An 18867-nucleotide genomic window follows, 5' to 3' on the forward strand; every position below is an offset into this window, starting at 1 on the left:
AAAATGTACAACTACTTCAAAACTTGAACTCTGCAATTTGGTCAGAGGAGAGTCTATCATTTAAACAAATGGTGAAATTCCAGGAAAACCACTTTTAATCACTATAAAGTATGGTAGAGTACCTATGATGCGGTGAGTGTCTCTCTCTAACAAAGAATCTTGTTAATGAAATCATGAGTTCTGTGAAATAAATACTTAGAAATCTGGTGGATTCTGTCTGTGAACTGGGAATTCCAGTCGGACATTGACCCAAAAAAGGCCAAAACAAGAGAAATGCTTCATCAGACGCAAACCTTAACCTTATTAAATGGCTCCAGCCATTAGACCCAAACCCTGTTTTGTTTTTTTTTTAAATGAAAAAACTGTGGAGCATGCTCCAGCCTTGTAAAACGTTACAGGAGAAGAATATGTGCCGCTGCGTTGCCAAATGGAGGCTGGACAAAGTACAAACAGCGGAGATCCAAAAAACTGTGACACCTTGATTTATTGGAAAGCTAAAAGAGAGATACAAACCTTGTTAAAAACGAGAACGTTTTCCTCGTTTCAGGGCGAGATACAAGACTCGTTAGGACAAGATTTATACCTCATTAAAACCGAAATATGTTCCCGGTTAAACGAGAGGGAGATCGTAACAGTAAAACGGCAACACCTCGCGGGATGTCTGAACGTCTTCTAGAGGAACAGAGTGAGAACACGGAGAGTCAGAGGGAGTCCCTGTATGCCCATGAAGTCGAAATCCGTCAGAGGAATGCAGTTTTATACCTCGCCATAACGAGATCCCGCTCCTGAATTTATTTCCCCGGCTCTGGCAGCTTCCAAACTTAAACGCTTTTGTAGAAAACAAATCAATTATTTAACATTGGACTTTTGGATTTTCTTCCTTTTTTTTTGCTCCACATAATAATTAGTCGAACTAATGGCTGGGCTTTTCTAAAATGTTCAGAGTGAGATCACACAACTGGATTGAAGAATTCATTTGCACGAAGGCTTTTTTTTTTTTTTTTTTTTGGGTAAAGGGCGCCAATCTGCGCACACGGTTCGTTACCGTGGAGTCAGCCAAACACATCCGCTCGTTTCAGGCCGACGCGGCAACAGCAGCGCACACAGCAGAGCGTCGGCGTCCAGACGGAAAGATGAGCAACCAAAGCGTCAAACGTCACCAAGCAGATCCTGACTCCAGGAGTAACCTTCAGTTTAGAAAAACAATATGAAATAAAGAAGAGAAAGGGAACAATCAAAGTATTTAAAGAAGATTATGTCACCGCAAGTATAATCTTCAGTTTTGAAGTAAAAATAAAACAAAACAATAACAATAAAAAAGGAGAGAATTAAAGTAGATCCTGTCACCATAAGTAATCTTCAGTTTTAGATGAAAAAAAAATAATAATAAAAGAAAGGGAAGAATCAAATATTTTAAAGTAGATTCTGTCACCATAACTTTAATCTTTGGTTTTGAAAAAATAGCAATAAATGAAAGAAAAAACACCAAACATCTTAAAATATGTGCATTCTGTCACCTTAAGTATAATCTTCAGTTTTGGGGGGAAAAATGAAATAAATTTAATTAAAATGAAGTAAAGCAGTAAGTGTCTTATTACAGTTTGCTTCAAACTATAATATTCAGTTTTGAAGCAAAAAAAAAAAAAGTAAAGTATTAAACAGCAATAAGCATTAAACAATAAGAGATTGTCGGTTTTGTCCGATCTTCAGGTTTTGGAAAAAGGAAAACATCAGACACGCTAAATGAGATTATGCTGCCATAGGTAATCTTCAGTTTCCAAAAATATTTAAAAAAATCTACAGTTAAAATAAAAGGAAAGCATTAAAGTAGATTATGTCAGCATGATTGTAGCCTTGAGTTTTAAAGCAAAATAGAAAAGCAAAATAAAAAAAAAAATAAAAAAAACACAAGGAAAAAAGGAAAGCTATCATTCAGTTTTCAGTTTTTGTATTAAGGTCCAGCTTCTTCTGCAAGAAGCAAAAAAATAAAAAAAAATAAAAGAGAAAACCAGAAACAAAATAATCTTCCCGACCGGGTTCATCTGCTCAAGTAAAACCGATGCCGCTTGGTTTCTTTTGAACAATTCACAATAAAACCTGAAGACTCTCTAAGTGAGGCAAGTTTTTATTGTTGAGTTTTCAGAAGATTTGAATGTTTTGGCAGCACACGAAATATGGCAAAAAAAAAAAAACAAAACACACACACAGAGGGGAACATGAAAAACAGCCTGTGTTGTATTGAGGACTTGGAGCTAAATAAATGAGTCCAGTGTTTGATGTGACAAACTCTGATCCACCAGTCTGTGGCCAGTGGTCAGACTTCAAACATCCCACTGTGGGAGTCACAGCCAAGAACAACATTTCTGCAGAAGAACAATCACTGCAACATGTCTTGTCATTAAAAAAGTCTATTTATTAAAGCTCTAGTATGTAATTTTCATGAAAGAAAATATTTTTCTACATATAGAAACTGTCACCATGTCGTGACAGTATGGTGTGAGACATAACCTGTGAAAACCCCTCCAAAAAAAACACAAGAGCCTCTGCCTTCTTCTAGTGCTAACAAGAAGCAACCAGAGACAGGAGGCGGATCTTAGCGCTGTCAATCACCCTCCGTGTGGTGGTGTTCATGCTTCCTCTCTTCTTCTCTGCTTCTTCCTGATAGCACAGCCTAACTAGCTTGTGAATGCTAAGCTCGTTAGCAGTAGTTAACAGTTTTCCTGTAACGGTCAGCTGTTTGGCCACCATTAGCACGTTTAGCAGCGTAGAACATGCTAAACGTTCAGCGGGTTTTAGCGCTGATTGACTGCGTTAAAACCCGCCTCCTGGCTCTGATTGGTTGATTTTGGTGCATTTCTTCAGACGGCAGCAGTAGCGAAGGGAAATCAGGAGATTGATCTTTTCACAGATTATATGTCTCATAACGCCACGCCATGGTGACAGTTTGAACAAATATGTCAAAAACATATTTTTCTTCAATAAAACTAACGTCCGGCATCTTTAACCCCAGCAGCTTAACTAACCGTATCTTCCCCAGCTTTTGTCGCCTTTCAGCTGAAGCCCACTCTGTGTCGGACCTCGTCCAGCACGGGTGCGGCCAGCTGCCGGGCCCTGCGGCTCCCCAGGGCCAGCAGCGCCTCCAGGTGCGCCGGGTCCGCCCTCCGCCTCTGGATCTCCTCCCTGAGGGGCGCCAGCCTCTGGATCACCGCCTCGCTCACCAGCCCCTTGTACGCCCCCGTGTCCAGCCCTTTGGCTGCCGACACCGCTTCCTCCACGCTGAGCCTGGCCACGGCGGCGTGGATGGTCACCAGGTTGGACACGCCGGGGCGCGCCTGCGGGTCGAAGGTGACCTCGGAGGTGAAGTCCGTGACGGCGCGGCGGATCTTCTGGGCGATGTCGTCCGGGGAGTCGGTGATGGCGATGGTGGCCATCGCCTGCGAGTCGGACTTTGACATTTTGGAGGAGGGGTCGCGGAGGGACTTGACCTTTCGTGTCGAACCTGTGGAGGAAAATAAATAAAAATGTGCATAAATGTGAACAATGTGAGACAACCGACGACTCAATGAGACGCAAACACTGGAAATATGTAATACGGGAACCTGAGTGAAGTTGGCCCCCCCACCTTCTTCAAATTAGACAAAATTGGTGTCAATCAACTCGGCTACGTTTGTGCTGGTTTGTGCAGCAAAAATTTTCGTTTGTGCCGCTATCATTTTAAAGATATAAAGAAATGTTTTTAGAGGTCATCAAAGGTCAACCAGCCCCCCACCTTCTTCAAATCAGACGAAATGGGTGTCAATCAACTTGGCTACATTTGTGCTGGTTTGTGCAGCAAAGATTTTCATTTGTGCAGCTATCATTTTAAAGATATTAAGAGGGCTGGTTGACCTTTGATGACCTCTAAAAACATTTCTTTATATCTTTAAAATGATAGCGGCACAAACGAAAATTTTTGCTGCACAAACCAGCACAAACGTAGCCGAGTTGATTGACACCAATTTTGTCTAATTTGAAGAAGGTGGGGGGGCCAACTTCACTCAGGTAATACGGGAAGGGAAAGTAGGTTTCAGAATAAGTTTTATCTCTATATTTTTCTGCATTATTGTGATATAACAAGAAATGTGATGATAAGAACTATTCATTACATCTTTTTTTCGGGAACTGTATGATTACAACTGGGTGTCGCAGCAATTATGTCCCCACAAACACAAACACACCTCTTGAAAATCATTCCCATTTGTCATGCGGTTCTTTAGGATGTTTTCCCAGCTGAATGGTTGCCATGGAGATTAAAGGATTTCTTAAATTGAGCATTAAGGCCTTTTATCAACAAAGATAAAATCCACAAATCACATAAATCCACAGTATCCACAAAAACTTTCATCCGGCTATTTTTGATTATTTTCACAACTTTTTCAACTGAGTTTTTTATGTTTTCTTTTTTCCGTTTTAAGCAGATGAAACCAGCCCCTCCCAGAGTCGGTGAAAAGGCGCAGCAACGTCGTCCCAATATGGCCGTCTGGCGTGGGCGTGTTGGCGCAGACGTGTCCTGATGTAAGGCAGACGTATCCTGGCGTGAAGTGATGAGCAGACGACGGAGCCGGGGTTTCCTTTCCTTTGTCATCCATCAACAGGCGTCCCTGCCGCCATCTTGCCAGCTCCATATGTCCACATGTGTCCTGTTTATCACCCGGGAGACGTCTTCATCTCCAGCGGATTAAAAGGCCCTTTGAGGCTTTGGTTTGATTTCAAAGGGAAAGTCTTAACTTTCGGAACGAGGACGAGATCCGCCAGTGATTTAGAAAGTATTCACAGACCTTCACCGTTTGTGTCTCAAGACGATACGACAACAAACGGCAGAGTCATTTATGTGATAAATCAACACGAAGTGTAGCACGGCTGTAAAGCAGACAACTTCTTTTTTCTTTGTTTAAATAAATACAAACCTGATCAGTGTGATGCACATTTAGCTGCAGACCCCTTTACTCTGTTATCTCCAAATAATTGATTCAACACCAGCAGAATACAGACAAAGATTTGCGGACATCTGTAATGGAAACGCGGCGAGAAGTTTGTCGGAGAACAAACAGCATCATGAAGAGCAAAGAACACAGCAGACAGGTGAGGGAGGAAACCGAGGAAGCGTTCGTTTCCAGAGCAACGCCCCACTCTTTGATCAGATCACAGATCAATCACAGATCATTCGGTAAAGGTAAAAGTACGGCAGAACTTCAAACTACGGCTGCCCGTTTACCGATCTTTAAAAAAGTCAGACCTGCCGATTCAGATTTTGTCCAAAAATGATTATTTTTTCCATGAAACAAACAAAGTCGCTGAGCTGGCAACGGGTGACTTTTGACAGAGCCAAAGGGAACAGCGGCTGATTTTCAAACCTTTTGCAGAGGTATTTCTCAAGTAAATACCGGCCCTTTTACCAAAAATGGGGTCAATCTATCGGTGCAGCTTCATAAATTTGGTGTTTTTGAAAGAGAGCCATAAAACGTCCCACTGAAAGTTTGCAGCAAGTTACGTGGGATCCACAGCAAATCAGAGGAGATCAAATTCAAACTTTCAGGTTTCAACAAACAACGCTCACGCATCGTCTCAAACACTAAATCCCAGCTGTCATGGCAGCACAACACGGCTTTACAACACTTCTGATGTCTGAAAAGAGATTCATACCAACATTTTTGATTTATTTAAGTCAACCGTCTATCCTTTTCAATCACTACACGGAGTTAGTGTAGTGATTACATAAAAACCCCAACTGAAGATTGTTGTTGCAGTACGTAGACATAAATATCTTTGTACTGGACGTGCTAATCCGTTCTCCCTGAATTATTCTGATGCAACAGGAAGAAGAGACGTCTTTACTGTAAGCGTCCACTGAGTCCATCCTTTGCTATTATGACGGTGGTAATGAGGGAGGACCATGTCGGTCATGAGTTAGTGAAGGATCAGAGTGCATCTTGGAAAGCTGTGATCATTTGAAAACAAAAATATCGTTTGCATAATAGTAATAATCACTCAGATATGTGGAGAGAGATGCTTGGTTCTGGCTTTAATTTCGTCTTTATTTTAAGCCGCAGAGACGGAAGCCGTCCTGTTAAAATCTGAGCGACTTCCAGTTTGGAACCACCCGTTACTCCAAGCAGCTCAACATTTATGTTTTTGTGCGTAAATCATTTTCTGCTTGGCCGTGTGATGCACAAGTTCATCTTATTAGCTGCGTTATGAAACATATGCCCGTTTGGTTAGACTTTAATCTGCAAAAAAAACCCCAAAACTTTTCTTAAAACATTTTTTTAATGATTGCTTCTGCTTAAATCTACAAAAACAAACCGTATATCACCGCGATGAAATTAGTTTTATGAAGCTGCTCTTTCTTGAGCAGCGCATCAAAAACTGGCGTTCATGTTAAATTAAAATGACAAAATTTAGTGATGTAGGAAAAATACTGATGTCATTATTTCGAAGGAAAAAGCCATGAAGAAAAAATGTTTTCCTATGAGAGCAGAAATCTGCCTGAAAATCCTTCAGGACAAATCAAATCCACAGGGAGAAAATAAATTCATAGCAGCACACAAAGACACAACATGTAGCAATATTAATCCTCAGCACCTCATTTTTTATTTATGGAATACAGGACATTTCAGAGGCTTTTTTCAGGCTTCACCAAATCAAATTTAAGACGTTTTAAGTTAAGACTTTTACAATAAAATTTAAGACATATATCACGACAGAAATCTTCAAAAGAAATGCATAGGTAATGTTTTTTTTTTCTTTTTCAGGAGACTAAAATTGTAAAATGTATCTGTTTTTTTTCTGGTGACTCTTGGCAGCGGATATGTGTTTCTCACATGACATACAGCTCTCTACATCTATGCGAGTAGCCTCCTATGGGTCGGCAACAGAAGTGAGAAAGTAGCAAAGATGAATGTCGTCCAGGCAACGCTTGATAAATGTACATTTAGGCCTAGCTATAATAGGTGCAAAAAAAGTTAGCGAGTTCACAAAAAAGATTTTAAAAAATAAACTAGATGGTTATCAAAAAAAAGGAGAAAAGTGAGCTAGTTAGCTAGATTTTTTTTGCAGTAAGAAGTTGCTAATACTTGCTAGCTAAGTAACATGCAGAGAACTCTTACTAGTGTTAGCTAGCTAGGTAACAAACTAACCAGCTAGCAAAAAAGCTGGCTAGTTATAAATATAAAGCTTTTCTCGGCAATAACAAACTACTAATACTTGCTAGCTAGCAAATGTTAGCAGCTTGTTAGCCGCCTCAGCAAACACAAGGCTGTGAGTCATGTCCGTGTGCAACTTAAACTTTTGCCTGATACAAATAAAAAAACGTACGTAGCCACTAAATGATTTCAGGTCTGTGATTGATGTGTTTTGAGGCCAACTTCCTTTTAGATACATGAATTTAAGTGTATTTTTTAAGGATGCACAGACACCCTGTTTCAAAACAACCTGTGTTGCAAAGGTCGGCTGCTTGAGAAGACCCAGAAACTAGAGACCTGCAGAAGAGACCGGTTTAAATATTTGTTGCTAATCTTCTAATACATTTGCCAAAAAAAAAAAAAAAAGGACTGAAACGGACTTTCCTTCAGAAAAGCGATCAAATCCTGTAAACGGACAGAACTTTTTTTGTTTGTTTTGTCTTCTCTCGGGAAATCACAGGAAAGAAAGGCAGTGAGGAGGAGAGGCATAAAAAGATGAAATACCAAGTGCTAACATGCTCCTTTACACTGTGTGAAGGAAATGTGTGGCGTGTGTGTGTTTGTGTTGCTCTTACTCAGCAGAGCCCGCGCCTCGGGGAACAGCTCTCCGTAATGCAGGTTGAAGATCCGGGCGAGATCCTGAGCCAGCTCCAGATGCTGGACCTGGTCCTCTCCGACGGGGACGTGTGTGGACCTGAGGGTGCATCCGGGAAAGTTTTGAAAGTTGTGCGCAGAGGTTTTGCTTAATCTTGCCTCTTCCCCAGACATCCCGTTGCCTAGCGACGACCTCCAGGTCATTCTTGGGCGTCCAAAGGCCAGACGGTGTTTGACTGAGCCCTGAGTGTTGCCCATCCAAAATGCCAATAGATTTGAAAAGAAGGGCCGTGTCTAACCTAATGGTGAAAATCTATAGAAAATTATACATATTCTAGGATGATTCAGATTCAAAGCAATCTTTAAAGTTGACCAATAATATTGTTAATACTATTATATAGAGTTACAATTTGAATCAGATAAATTATTGAGAAAAATATACATTTTGTTAGACAAAAAAAAGATAATTTGTTTACATCAGATGATGATCTTCCTTAATCTTTTCATTTCTAATCACAAACAAACTTCTTGAAGAGAACTTTATGTTTAAATTTGCTAGGTGTATGAATAATACTTAACTCAGTTATATTAGGTTTGAAGTCATCAATTGGCAATAAATCTAGATTGATCTCACACGTCTTGAGTCAAAGACGACTCTTTACTACTCTAGGTTTAGATTCTTCCAAAATGCACCAAAGTGTTCCTGCTTCTCTAGGAAGAAGGTTTGAACTAGGCCGTTACGTCGGCTGAAGTGCTGCTACGTTTGAATTATTTGGCAACATTAACGCTGCGTTTCCACGGATACTGTTGGGAATGCCTCCCTCCATCTCACAGCTCAGAGTAAAACATTAAAACAGTAAGAACATTTATTTTGCTCCGTTCCGACTTCAAAAATATTCTATTCATAACATTTTGGTCTAAATTACTTTCAGCTGCATAATTATTACCAATAAGAACATCTGGGACATTTAATTAAAAACTAACTAATGTATAAGTGTAAAAATCAAACTCCGATGTCTTTTAGAATGGCTGCTTAAAGTCTTGTTTAGAGACAAAATATATATGTTAAAAAAAAGCATTTCTAAAAATTCCCATTTTAGTCATTTACAGATTCTATTTAGAGATTCAAACTTTTTTCTATTAAGTCCTTCTTTTAGGCATTTTTTCCCAATGGAGATAAAATGCAGACAGATGTTTTGGCTTTCAAATATTACACAAATAAATCTGCTTTGAGCACAGGACGGCTGTGCGCTGTAGCAAAGAGAACATTTACAAACTGCTTTCAGCAACTATGTACAGGCTGCTATGTGGATGGTACAACCTCATACTGTGTAAGCGAGAACACATCGAAAAATCAATCAATTAATGGATTTTAAAATGCACTTTTTAGCAGAAGTGAATGCTCAGGTTTAATTGATTGTGGATGATCATTTTCAGTATATATACTGTAAATTACGGAAGAGGATTTAGTCTCAGAATCTCTGAATTCTGACTTTGTCTCTCAGAACTTTAGACTTTAATCTTAGAATTCTGAGACACAAAAGTCAATTCTGAGATTAAAGTAGGTCATTCTGATGTTTTTCTAGAATTTTGACTTTTCAGATTTCTGGGATTAAAGTCCAAATTATGAGAGAGAAAAAAAGGAAAAAGGAAATATAATATTTTTTCCAGTGGCACTAATCCTCTTCCGCAGTAAATAGCAGAATCACTGATAATCTGACATGTGCAGTGAAACCCTGGCGCTAACGAGACCAACAGAGAATCTGACGAGAAGGGAAACCTCACTTGTAGAGCAGGATGTCGGCGGCCTGCAGGACGGGGTAGATGTAGAGCCCAACGCTGCCCTCGTTCTTCTGCTTGCTCTTCATCTTCACCACAGTTTGAGAGACAGGATGGGGGGGGAACACAGTGAGAAAACAAGTGGGTTTTCTTTCACCTCTTCCAATCCCCAAAGAGCCATTTTCACTTTTAACGATTCATCGACGCATTAAGTCATCTTGCATTAAGTCATCTAACAAGAGGTGCAGAGAGGCAGCGGCTGCTTTAGGAATATATGAGGTCTGGGACGTGACTGCAGTTATGATTTCAAAAACAACGACGCCAGAATAAAACAGACAATAGACACGAGGAAAAACAGGAAATTAAAAAAAAGGTGGGAGTCGCAAGACGTGGCAACATCTCCACCGACACGGATGTGGATCTGGAGGGAGATCCCACTGCAGACGCAAAATATGCATCTGACGTTATAAAACTATATTTAGATACAAATAACAGCTTGCCTTGTGGAGGGTTCTTCCTACGTACCATCATAAAAAAAAAAAAGACAAACTGTGTGACTTATTGTGGGTTTGTGATGTAAAGTTATTTTCTGTTGTAGCATTTTCAGTCTAAAACTCATAGTCAAGAACTGTTTTCTTCTTTGTTTTTTAAACGGCTACAAATAAACGTATAACTACTGTTAAGTTATAAAAGACTGTGGCTCTGGTGACCTACATTTATATTTAACAGCTTCAGGTATTAGCGAGGTGAAATGCTGCATCTAAAAGTTGAGGCAGTTGGGCATTTTCAAGCCGACTTTATTGCTGCTGAAAGGCTAAATATTGTGTTTGCCTTTTAAAGGCTGACTATTTAACACTACAATAAATTTAATTGAGTTTCTACTTTTAGCTACATTTTTCACACCACTATGTACTCTGTAAAAAATGCCAAGTTGTTTTTTAGTGTCATTTTTTTAATCTTAGATGTTGGTGGGACAGATGCTGACGATGAGGAGTTCGGTTGTTCTTAACGGACCGCTCATCTGGTATCTTAAGATTGTTTTAATTTTAATAAATGGGATGGAAAAAAACTATACATTACTTTTTTTTATTTGTTTTTAAAGTGAGCAAAAAATAGAAACATACAAAATTTTTATGGGAACCTTTTTTAAAAAGAAACATAAAAGGTGTTTCTGTGTTATTAATACAACTAAAAAACATGGAAGAATTTAAATCTGAACATTTAAAAAATGAATTACTTGCTTTTCACACTGAGCTACTCGATCTGTGTGTGTGTGTGTTTGTTTCTAATACCTTGTGGGAACCATTTTCCTGACACATACCACATTGTGGGGACCCACTGCTCCTTGTGGGGACCAAAGCCTGGTCCCCACAAGGGGAAACACTGTTTTGGGGTCAGGGGTCAAATTTAGGACGAAGGTGTGAATTGAGTTTTCGTTAGGGTTAGGATACGGATAAGAATAAGGTTTAGGATGTAGAAATGAATGGAAGTCAATAGAAAGTCCCCACAAAGATAGTCATGCAAACATGTGTGTGTGTGTGTGTGTGGGTGTGTGTGTGTGTGTGTGTAGCAAGGGGTCCTAACCTTCCACTGGGGTAGGTGGCGTAGCCGGGGCATGCTGGTCAGGCAGCCGAGGATCCAGCAGAACTCAGCGTGCTCGGACACCTGCAGGGAGGATGGAGGGACACACACCTTACACACACTCACCCACCAAAACAGTCAGAATTCGTTTAGCTCAGAATATTTCCTACGGATGCCTGATTTTTGACATTATCATTATTGATATGAGTTAGGAATACTTAAAACTAAATCCATTGAGTGATGCAAACCCTGATTTTTTCCCCCCTAAGTATAAGAACTCACACTGATCCAATGAAAAGCTGTTTCCTTTTACATTCATTTTATTTTCTTGCAGCGTAATAAATAATCACAAAAAACACACACTTTGAAAACTGACTTCTTCTTATTTTTGTTTCCAGAAAGAGGGGGAGGGAAGAAAGCAAACAGACAAATGAACCAGATAAAAACTCTTTTGCTGACCGAAGCAGAGGAAAATGCGGGTCATTATACTGCCTCCAGGTGGACAGGGAGAGTACTGCACCCCGGAGTTCACTACCATCCTCGCTAAAACAGGTGCAGTCCGTCACACCTGTGTTCACCGAGCCAGCCGCCTTTAAAATTAAACGTGAAATACCTTGATAAACAATGAGGAATTATAATAAAGGTCATCTTCTAGTGCAGAATTCAATAAATTATTTTTTGTATTTTTTTTAACATTTTCACAACATATATGCATTTTACTAAAATAACAGTATGATAAAAAATCTGTAATGTTTTAAAATTGAAAAGTGTTAACTGCTTATTTAACTGTTGCTGAAAAAATAAGTTATTTTGCTTTTATAAATAATAAATATATAATAATAATAATAATAATAAATAATAAATGTGAATTTCACTATAAAACAAAATATGAAATAGTTACATCAATGAAAAGAAAAAACAACTAAATACTAAAATTACTGTAAAATGGATTTAATTTTTTTTACTGTAATCTTTAATGTTTGCAGCCCTGTTTTTAAATTTTCTACTTCTACTTTCAGGGTTTAACTAACCACTTATAGTTATATTATGCCACTTCGAATAAAGAGATTTTATATTTTTCCTTAGTTATGAACTATTTTAAAATAAAGATTCTCCAATGCATTTAACAAATTAGGAAAAATAAAGTTATTTAGCCTGTCGCAATAAGCAATTAATCAATTAAAATGAGCTCCAAAATTTCCATTCCGATGATTAAAATTTTTTGAAATGCAATTTCGTTTAGAGACTGCACAATCTATTTTATTCATGTATTGTCTTTCTGTTTATCGTTTCTGGTTGTGTGTGTTTTATTTTGGATATTTAAAATATTTTCCAGTTCCAGTGTTGAGTGTTTTGTACAAAATTAAAGCTGATTAGTGAGGGCGAACTTGCCTTTTTATACAATTATCTTATTATCCATAGTTGAAAATTGTCTCAAAAGGACATTATTGTTGTTTATCGCAATAATTTCTAGAAAAATTGATCGCCCGGTAAAATTAGTTATAGTGACAGGCAAAAGTGTTTGAAATATCTGTTGAATGTATCTGTTCACACTTTAAAATTATCCCAAAGGATTTTAGTTTATTTATTTTTATTACGTGTCTAAGTTGGAGGCTGCAGTTTCTGTGGATGTATTAATACAAAGTTACAGAGACAATAGAAAATACTTTAGATTACATTGACGCTCCCTTCCGTCTACAAACTTGCACAATTTAGCTTTTATAGTTTTTTCCCCCCACACTTTTTCTCGTCTCTTCCAACCTAAATTACATAAACACAAATAGGCTCTTCATTCCTTCAACTGCGGAACCCATTGCGGAGTAATTAAGAGCGTCAAAGGGGCGCTGAATGAACTCCAGGGTTTGATGTGATAAAGAGGACATGTGTGTCTGTGAGAGAGCGCAAACATTCCTCTGCTTTTCCTGATTAAGGTTTATGAATTTCTGTTTATTTGCCATCGTTTGTGTCTCCTGTAACTGGAAAACGCCTAACGGACGACCTAACGTCACCAACCAGACAGCAGGAACATAAAGCAGGATATCCGGCTAACATGTCAGGGGGGCGCGTCAGTCGTTAAATATCCCACTTCCTACAAAAAAGGAAAAAGAAAATAAGATATGTGGGTCTGCTGATTCCACTGCAGTCTGACAAGAGATGGGTCAGATGTTGATAACCGCACAGGAAGCGCGTGATAGAGACTGAGTGGTGATTAACCTTGGCGCGTGGACAGAGCGCACCGCACTTGGCAGTTAGCTTCAGCGATTAAGTGATTAACTCATCATGCAGTCGACGATTTAGGCCGTAAAGCAGGAATTTTTGGCCGCCTTTTCACAGTCCATTCCATTTTCTGCTAAATACTTATATAAAACATATATATATATATATATATAAAAAAAACAAGTCCATTAATCAGCAGACCCACACGTCCTTTAAGTTCATCTACTCACTCACACAAGCTCTGCTCCCTTCTTCTTCTTTTTTTTTTTCAATGAAGTTGAGTATTTTCTTTGGGCGGCCGTCGTATTTTTACATGTGGAGCAGGCGTGTTCGACACGGGGGTCGTGTCGCTGCCAAGTTATGTGGCACGAAGCTAAGCGCGAATAAAAATAGGCCTGGATGTGTGTGTAGAGGCGGAGGAGGAGGAAGAGGAGCGGGGAGGGGAGGTAAAGAAACACAGATGGACTGAACGTAACACACACATGCGTACCGACTTCCAGAGTTGTAAGAAAAGAAAACACATTCAGAGTCGGGGCGAAAGAACAGAACAGCTGTTCTGATTTTCGTCGTCTTCTTTTTTATCTGGACATAAAGCTACGTATATATATACATATATATTTCCTTTATTTAACCAGGCAAACCCCGTTGAGATCTAGATCTCATTTTCAAGAGGGACCTGGGCAAAAAATTTGCAATACACAGCAACCTGGTTACAAGAAAGCTAAAATCCAAACGTGATCCTTTACGTAAAGTGAGGCTCAGCAGCTTGTGTTTTTGGCGCTGTGCACAAATTAGCAGCAGAAATGGCGGCGGTAAGAATTGGTAGCAATAGACCGGCGGATATCTGTGGCGGTTGGCATGTCGGAGGGTCAACAACGTCAGAGCTGACAGCCAATAATAAACACTTTCTCCTGGACCAAATATACAAACAGAGAGAGGAAACTGTGTGCCAAAAGTCTGTAGAGGGCTGTAGGGTCACACCAGCTTTATGTTACGTAACGTTTTGATGTGTTTGAAAGTGAAACAAGGGTTCCCAAGAATATGAAAGGTGTATCTGAGTGATCCGATGCAGTAGCTACAACTAGATGCAGGCGGAACAATAGAATGGATTACGTCATGTTTTTATAAACCATGGTTTGGTGTGAGTTAAAGCAGTCTAATGCACCTGTACCTAAGTTTTAACATTCCACTCAGATCTTTTTATCACAAGCTAAAACCCACCATGGTAACATTTATTTGAAGGGGTGTGCACAAGACTGGCATTAAGCTGTCATAAACATGACATAACATCAGTCATGAACATGAATGTTTATGACTGTTGTCATGAAGTGTCTTTTGGTAAATAATGGCAATTTAATGCAAATTTTCATTAAAAGTTGACACTTTTAATGCCCTTTAAAAGTATCAACTTAGCATTATTTGGTAAATAATGACTTTTTATGGAAAGTCGTATTAAAACCTGCATTAAAAGTCAATTAAAAGAGTCGACTTTGCATTAAAAGTGTCATTATTTACCGAATGACACTTCATGACAACAGTCATAAACATTCATGAAGACTCCTTCATGTTCATGACAGGTGTTATGTCATATTTATGATGTCATGTCACTCTTTTGCACACCCCTTCAAATAAAGTGTCACCCAAAGCAACTCTAGACATGCGCCACAAGCCAGCTAGCTACAAATATATATTGTTTATTAAGGAACAAAGACGTCCCTCTACTTTTATTCCCCTGTCCTACTACTGTATACTTCCCTTCTAATCCAATGGAGTCCAGACACAATGGTAAAAATAACCTTAATGCACATTTGACTCTGTATCATACATAATTTCTGTCTTACTTATCGTAAAGTACAAGTTAAGTGTATTAAGGTGTAAATACAGTCTTAGTCTTTTAAAGTCTAGCTCCAGAGTTAGGAGCCACATGAGTTACAAGTCAGAAACTTGCATACAGTAGGACAGAACGAGGCAGCAATTTACGCCATCAAACTCTGATTTCCGTAGTTCTATATCATCCTGGGGATGACACTGAAGAGGCTTCATGACTTACCTTTCCATCTCTTTGGTATCTGAAAACAGCAGCAGCACAATCCACAGCAGGCGGCCATCACTCACTCTCTCCCACCCACCTGAGACTGCTGAAACAGGATCGCCTTCTCTGGGTTGATTCCACAAGCCAGCAAGCTCGCTGCCATGTCCAGGATGTTGTTCCTGAGCTTGTCTGGATCCTGAGGCTGAGTGATGGAGTGCAGGTCCACGATGCTGTAGAGCACCGAGGGGTACTGGTTCTGCAGGACCACCCAGTTTTCCAGAGCACCCAAGTAGTTGCCTAGATGCGGCACTCCGGTCGGCTGGATCCCTGAGAACACGCGAGCATTTAATGGAGGCTCCTGGGAAGAAGGGAAAACAAACTCGGTATTACTTAGGAAGCTGGAGCTGGCCTGATTGTGAATGAAATGTGCCAAATTACTGGCCCTGATTAACTTTCTTGCATACTTAAAGTTGTATTTTATGGAGGTCTTTAAATGCTTCTGCCAAAGAGCCTCATTTTAAAGGAACAGGTAGTGTGTTTGCACCAACCGACCTAATGCCAATAGAAAATCTCCCCAAAAAACAAACAGGACTGACTATACCTCAGTAACCGTACAGTAACTATACAGACCATATAGCAGAAAACATTGTTTCCATAAAATAATCTTGTTCATGCCTGATCGGTCTAAGAATCCACACAAACCCGCAGAATTACGTCACTGAGCATTGTTTTAAACATACCAAACCCACAGGAGGCAGCATAGCGTAAAGCTAAAACCCGCATCAGCCAATCACAATTCTTCAAAACAACCACGTCTTCCTTTCAGGAGTTAAACATGGCGCCAAAAGAATGATTTACGTGGACAGACAGAGAGGATGAACTGCTTTTAAATACGGAATATATTAGAATATAAAATTAATAAAACAGAAGACGATGTCAACACATGGAGGTTGAACGGCATTGCGCCTTGATTGGGAGGAACAACTGGTGTGAAACACCAGACCTCCAAACGCTCTTTACGACTCAACGTATTGGAGCAGTCGAGCTTGTAAAAAGTAAAAAATGTATGGACAAACATAAAATTCAGCACCTCTCTAGTAGAAGTCATCTTTCTTTCACTGCATGGCCAATGGTCACATATGCTATGTTAGCGCCACATAATTTGTCACAGACTGTCATATGTTTACAGTTCTCCGGTTTCCAACGTCCACACGCAAACGTAAAAAAGGAGAACTCGCAAATCTTCCCTTTGGCTGAAGGTTTTATAATCCATCGTTGTTAGTGCTATTAAACGGAGGTTAAATGTGGATGCATAAAAATCTATTCAGTTTATCAGATGGCCAGTCTAATAGTCTCATGCAGTCAGTATAAGTCTTGCTACGGATCATTCTTGGACTTCAAGTCTTTGGGCCACGTCTTTCAGGTCTTTTAGCTAGAATTTGCCTTTAGAAGGTAATGAACTAACATTCAACTTTGAGTGAACAATGCATTCTACTGTCGGTATCTACAGCTGTGTGGTTAATATACCATAGCTGATAAAAAATGTAAGATTCAAAACCGGGAAGAAGATTGTCAAGAGAAGAAATGCATCACCAAAGAACCCTACGTGGTTGAAGCAGTGAAGGAAGATGGGGAGGTCTTATTCTGAAAACAGCAGACTGGTTCTGCTCTCGTTGTATGATTGGGCCAACACTGTGTTGCTCCACATGCTAAGCCAAGCTGCACCAAACCACCTTGTTTCTTCTGGCATGGACCCCCCCACCACTTAACTTTGGCTTTATAGAGAGAATTTAACCACTGCCTGTAGCACTATTACTAAATGGTGCAATCAAAGACAGGAGAATTCAAACTGCACTGGTATACAAAAACTTGGACTTGGGCAAAACTGCGGTGGTCACAAAAACAAAGGTCGTAGGGAAAAGACGCAGTGTTTTATGATTGGGTGATTTTTACCACCAACTGGGTTTCTAAAGTTGAAAGGTGAGATTTGATTATCAATTTATCATCACCTTGAATTAAAAACACCACCATTGCTGTACAATCACAAGATTAAACAAATAAAAATCAAAATTAAAACACATAAAAACCAACAATGCAGTGACGTAAAACACTCTATATAATACATAAACATACCCAGATAAATACAGAAAAGCAGCATCTCAAACTGAATCAAAGGCCAACCGAAAAAGGTAAGTCTTAAGAGCAGATTTAAAAATTGCTAAAGAGGGGGCCTGTTTTACCAACATAGGTAAAGAATTCCAAAGTTTGGGAGCTGCAACAGCAAACGCCCTGTCTCCTCTCTGCCTCCTGGAAGTCCTCGGCACCTCCAGGTTCATTTGGCTCGCTGATCTAAGAGCTCGAGGAGGACAGTGTATATGTAGCAGCTCAGAGAGATAGGAGGGAGCAAGGCCATTTAAAGATTTAAATACAAATAAAAGAATCTTAAAATGCACTCTGAAATGTACTGGCAGCCAGTGCAGAGAATATAAAATCGGGGTAACATGTTCTCTCTTCCACGATCCAGTTAAGAGCCGAGCAGCCGCATTCTGGACCAGCTGAAGACGGGACAAAGAAGACTGGCTGACACCCACATATAAGGAGTTACAGTAATCCAGTCGTGTTGTAATAAAAGCATGGATTAATATTTCAAAATAATCCACTGGTACAATATTCCTAATCTTAGCAAGCCGCCTCAAATGGAAAAAGCTCGTTTTCACAACGGCACTGATTTGTTTATCCAACTTAAAATTCGAGTCCATTACAAAGCCCAAATTTGTAACAAATGGCTTTACGTAATGTGATAGCGGACCCAAATCCACAGGAGTGGACTTGCAGGTAGTACCAGGGTCAAAAATAATAACTTCCGTCTTTCTTTCATTAAAATTCAAAAAATTCAGAGCCATCCAAGTTTTTATGTCATCAAGGCACTCCAATAAAATTGGTACTGTATTGACTCCCTTACGATTGAGAGGCACATAAAGAGTGAGGCTCCTTTAGTTTCCAGAGCGGGACTGAAAAGTCCAGATCAAGATAACTAGGAGTGTGGTGTAAAAACAGATGGGGTTGGGGAGGCAGCAATGCTTTAATATTCAAAGAGCCAGAGAAATCTCCAGTTACTTTGGTACTTTTTTCTGGCTTCTCAATAAAAAGAAAACATATAAATAAGCAATTTTAGCTATTTTAAAACAACATAAAAAAATATGGTGAAATTAGCTCATTTTCTGGAAAATTTCACTATAGTGCTTTAACAAGAAATCTCAGCTCTATTTTTGACACTGTTGATTAAACATTTTGGTTCAGTATGAATCGGCACTTTTTACTGTAGAAGAGAACAGCGTTATACTAGAGTTATTTACGGAAAACCGAGTCATGAACGTGTGTTTAATTTTACAATTGCTGGCATTCTTAGGTAAAGTTGTGAAAGATTAGGTGTGCACATGGTTT

General features: G+C 39.4%; 1 protein-coding gene across 3 annotated transcripts in view; it reads right to left on the minus strand.

Moving 5' to 3' along the window:
* Nucleotides 1–341: 341 nt before the first annotated feature.
* Nucleotides 342–18867, minus strand: part of wars2 (tryptophanyl tRNA synthetase 2, mitochondrial) — a 29214-nt gene continuing 10688 nt past the window's right edge. The window contains exons 2-7 of one of the 3 annotated variants that reach the window (XM_028024338.1): nucleotides 15521–15781; nucleotides 11178–11258; nucleotides 9600–9682; nucleotides 7796–7914; nucleotides 3024–3499; nucleotides 342–1187 (exon numbers count right to left, since the gene is read on the minus strand). In XM_028024338.1, coding sequence (XP_027880139.1) covers nucleotides 3051–3499; nucleotides 7796–7914; nucleotides 9600–9682; nucleotides 11178–11258; nucleotides 15521–15781 — 993 coding nt within the window. In that variant the 3' untranslated portion in view covers nucleotides 342–1187; nucleotides 3024–3050. Of the gene's footprint in view, nucleotides 1188–1253; nucleotides 3500–7795; nucleotides 7915–9599; nucleotides 9683–11177; nucleotides 11259–15520; nucleotides 15782–18867 lie in introns of those variants that run through there. The other 2 variants (XM_028024339.1, XM_028024337.1) reach the window with 2 other exon arrangements.

This window comes from Xiphophorus couchianus, chromosome 7 (assembly GCF_001444195.1).
Source record: "Xiphophorus couchianus chromosome 7, X_couchianus-1.0, whole genome shotgun sequence".
NCBI lineage: Eukaryota > Metazoa > Chordata > Actinopteri > Cyprinodontiformes > Poeciliidae > Xiphophorus > Xiphophorus couchianus.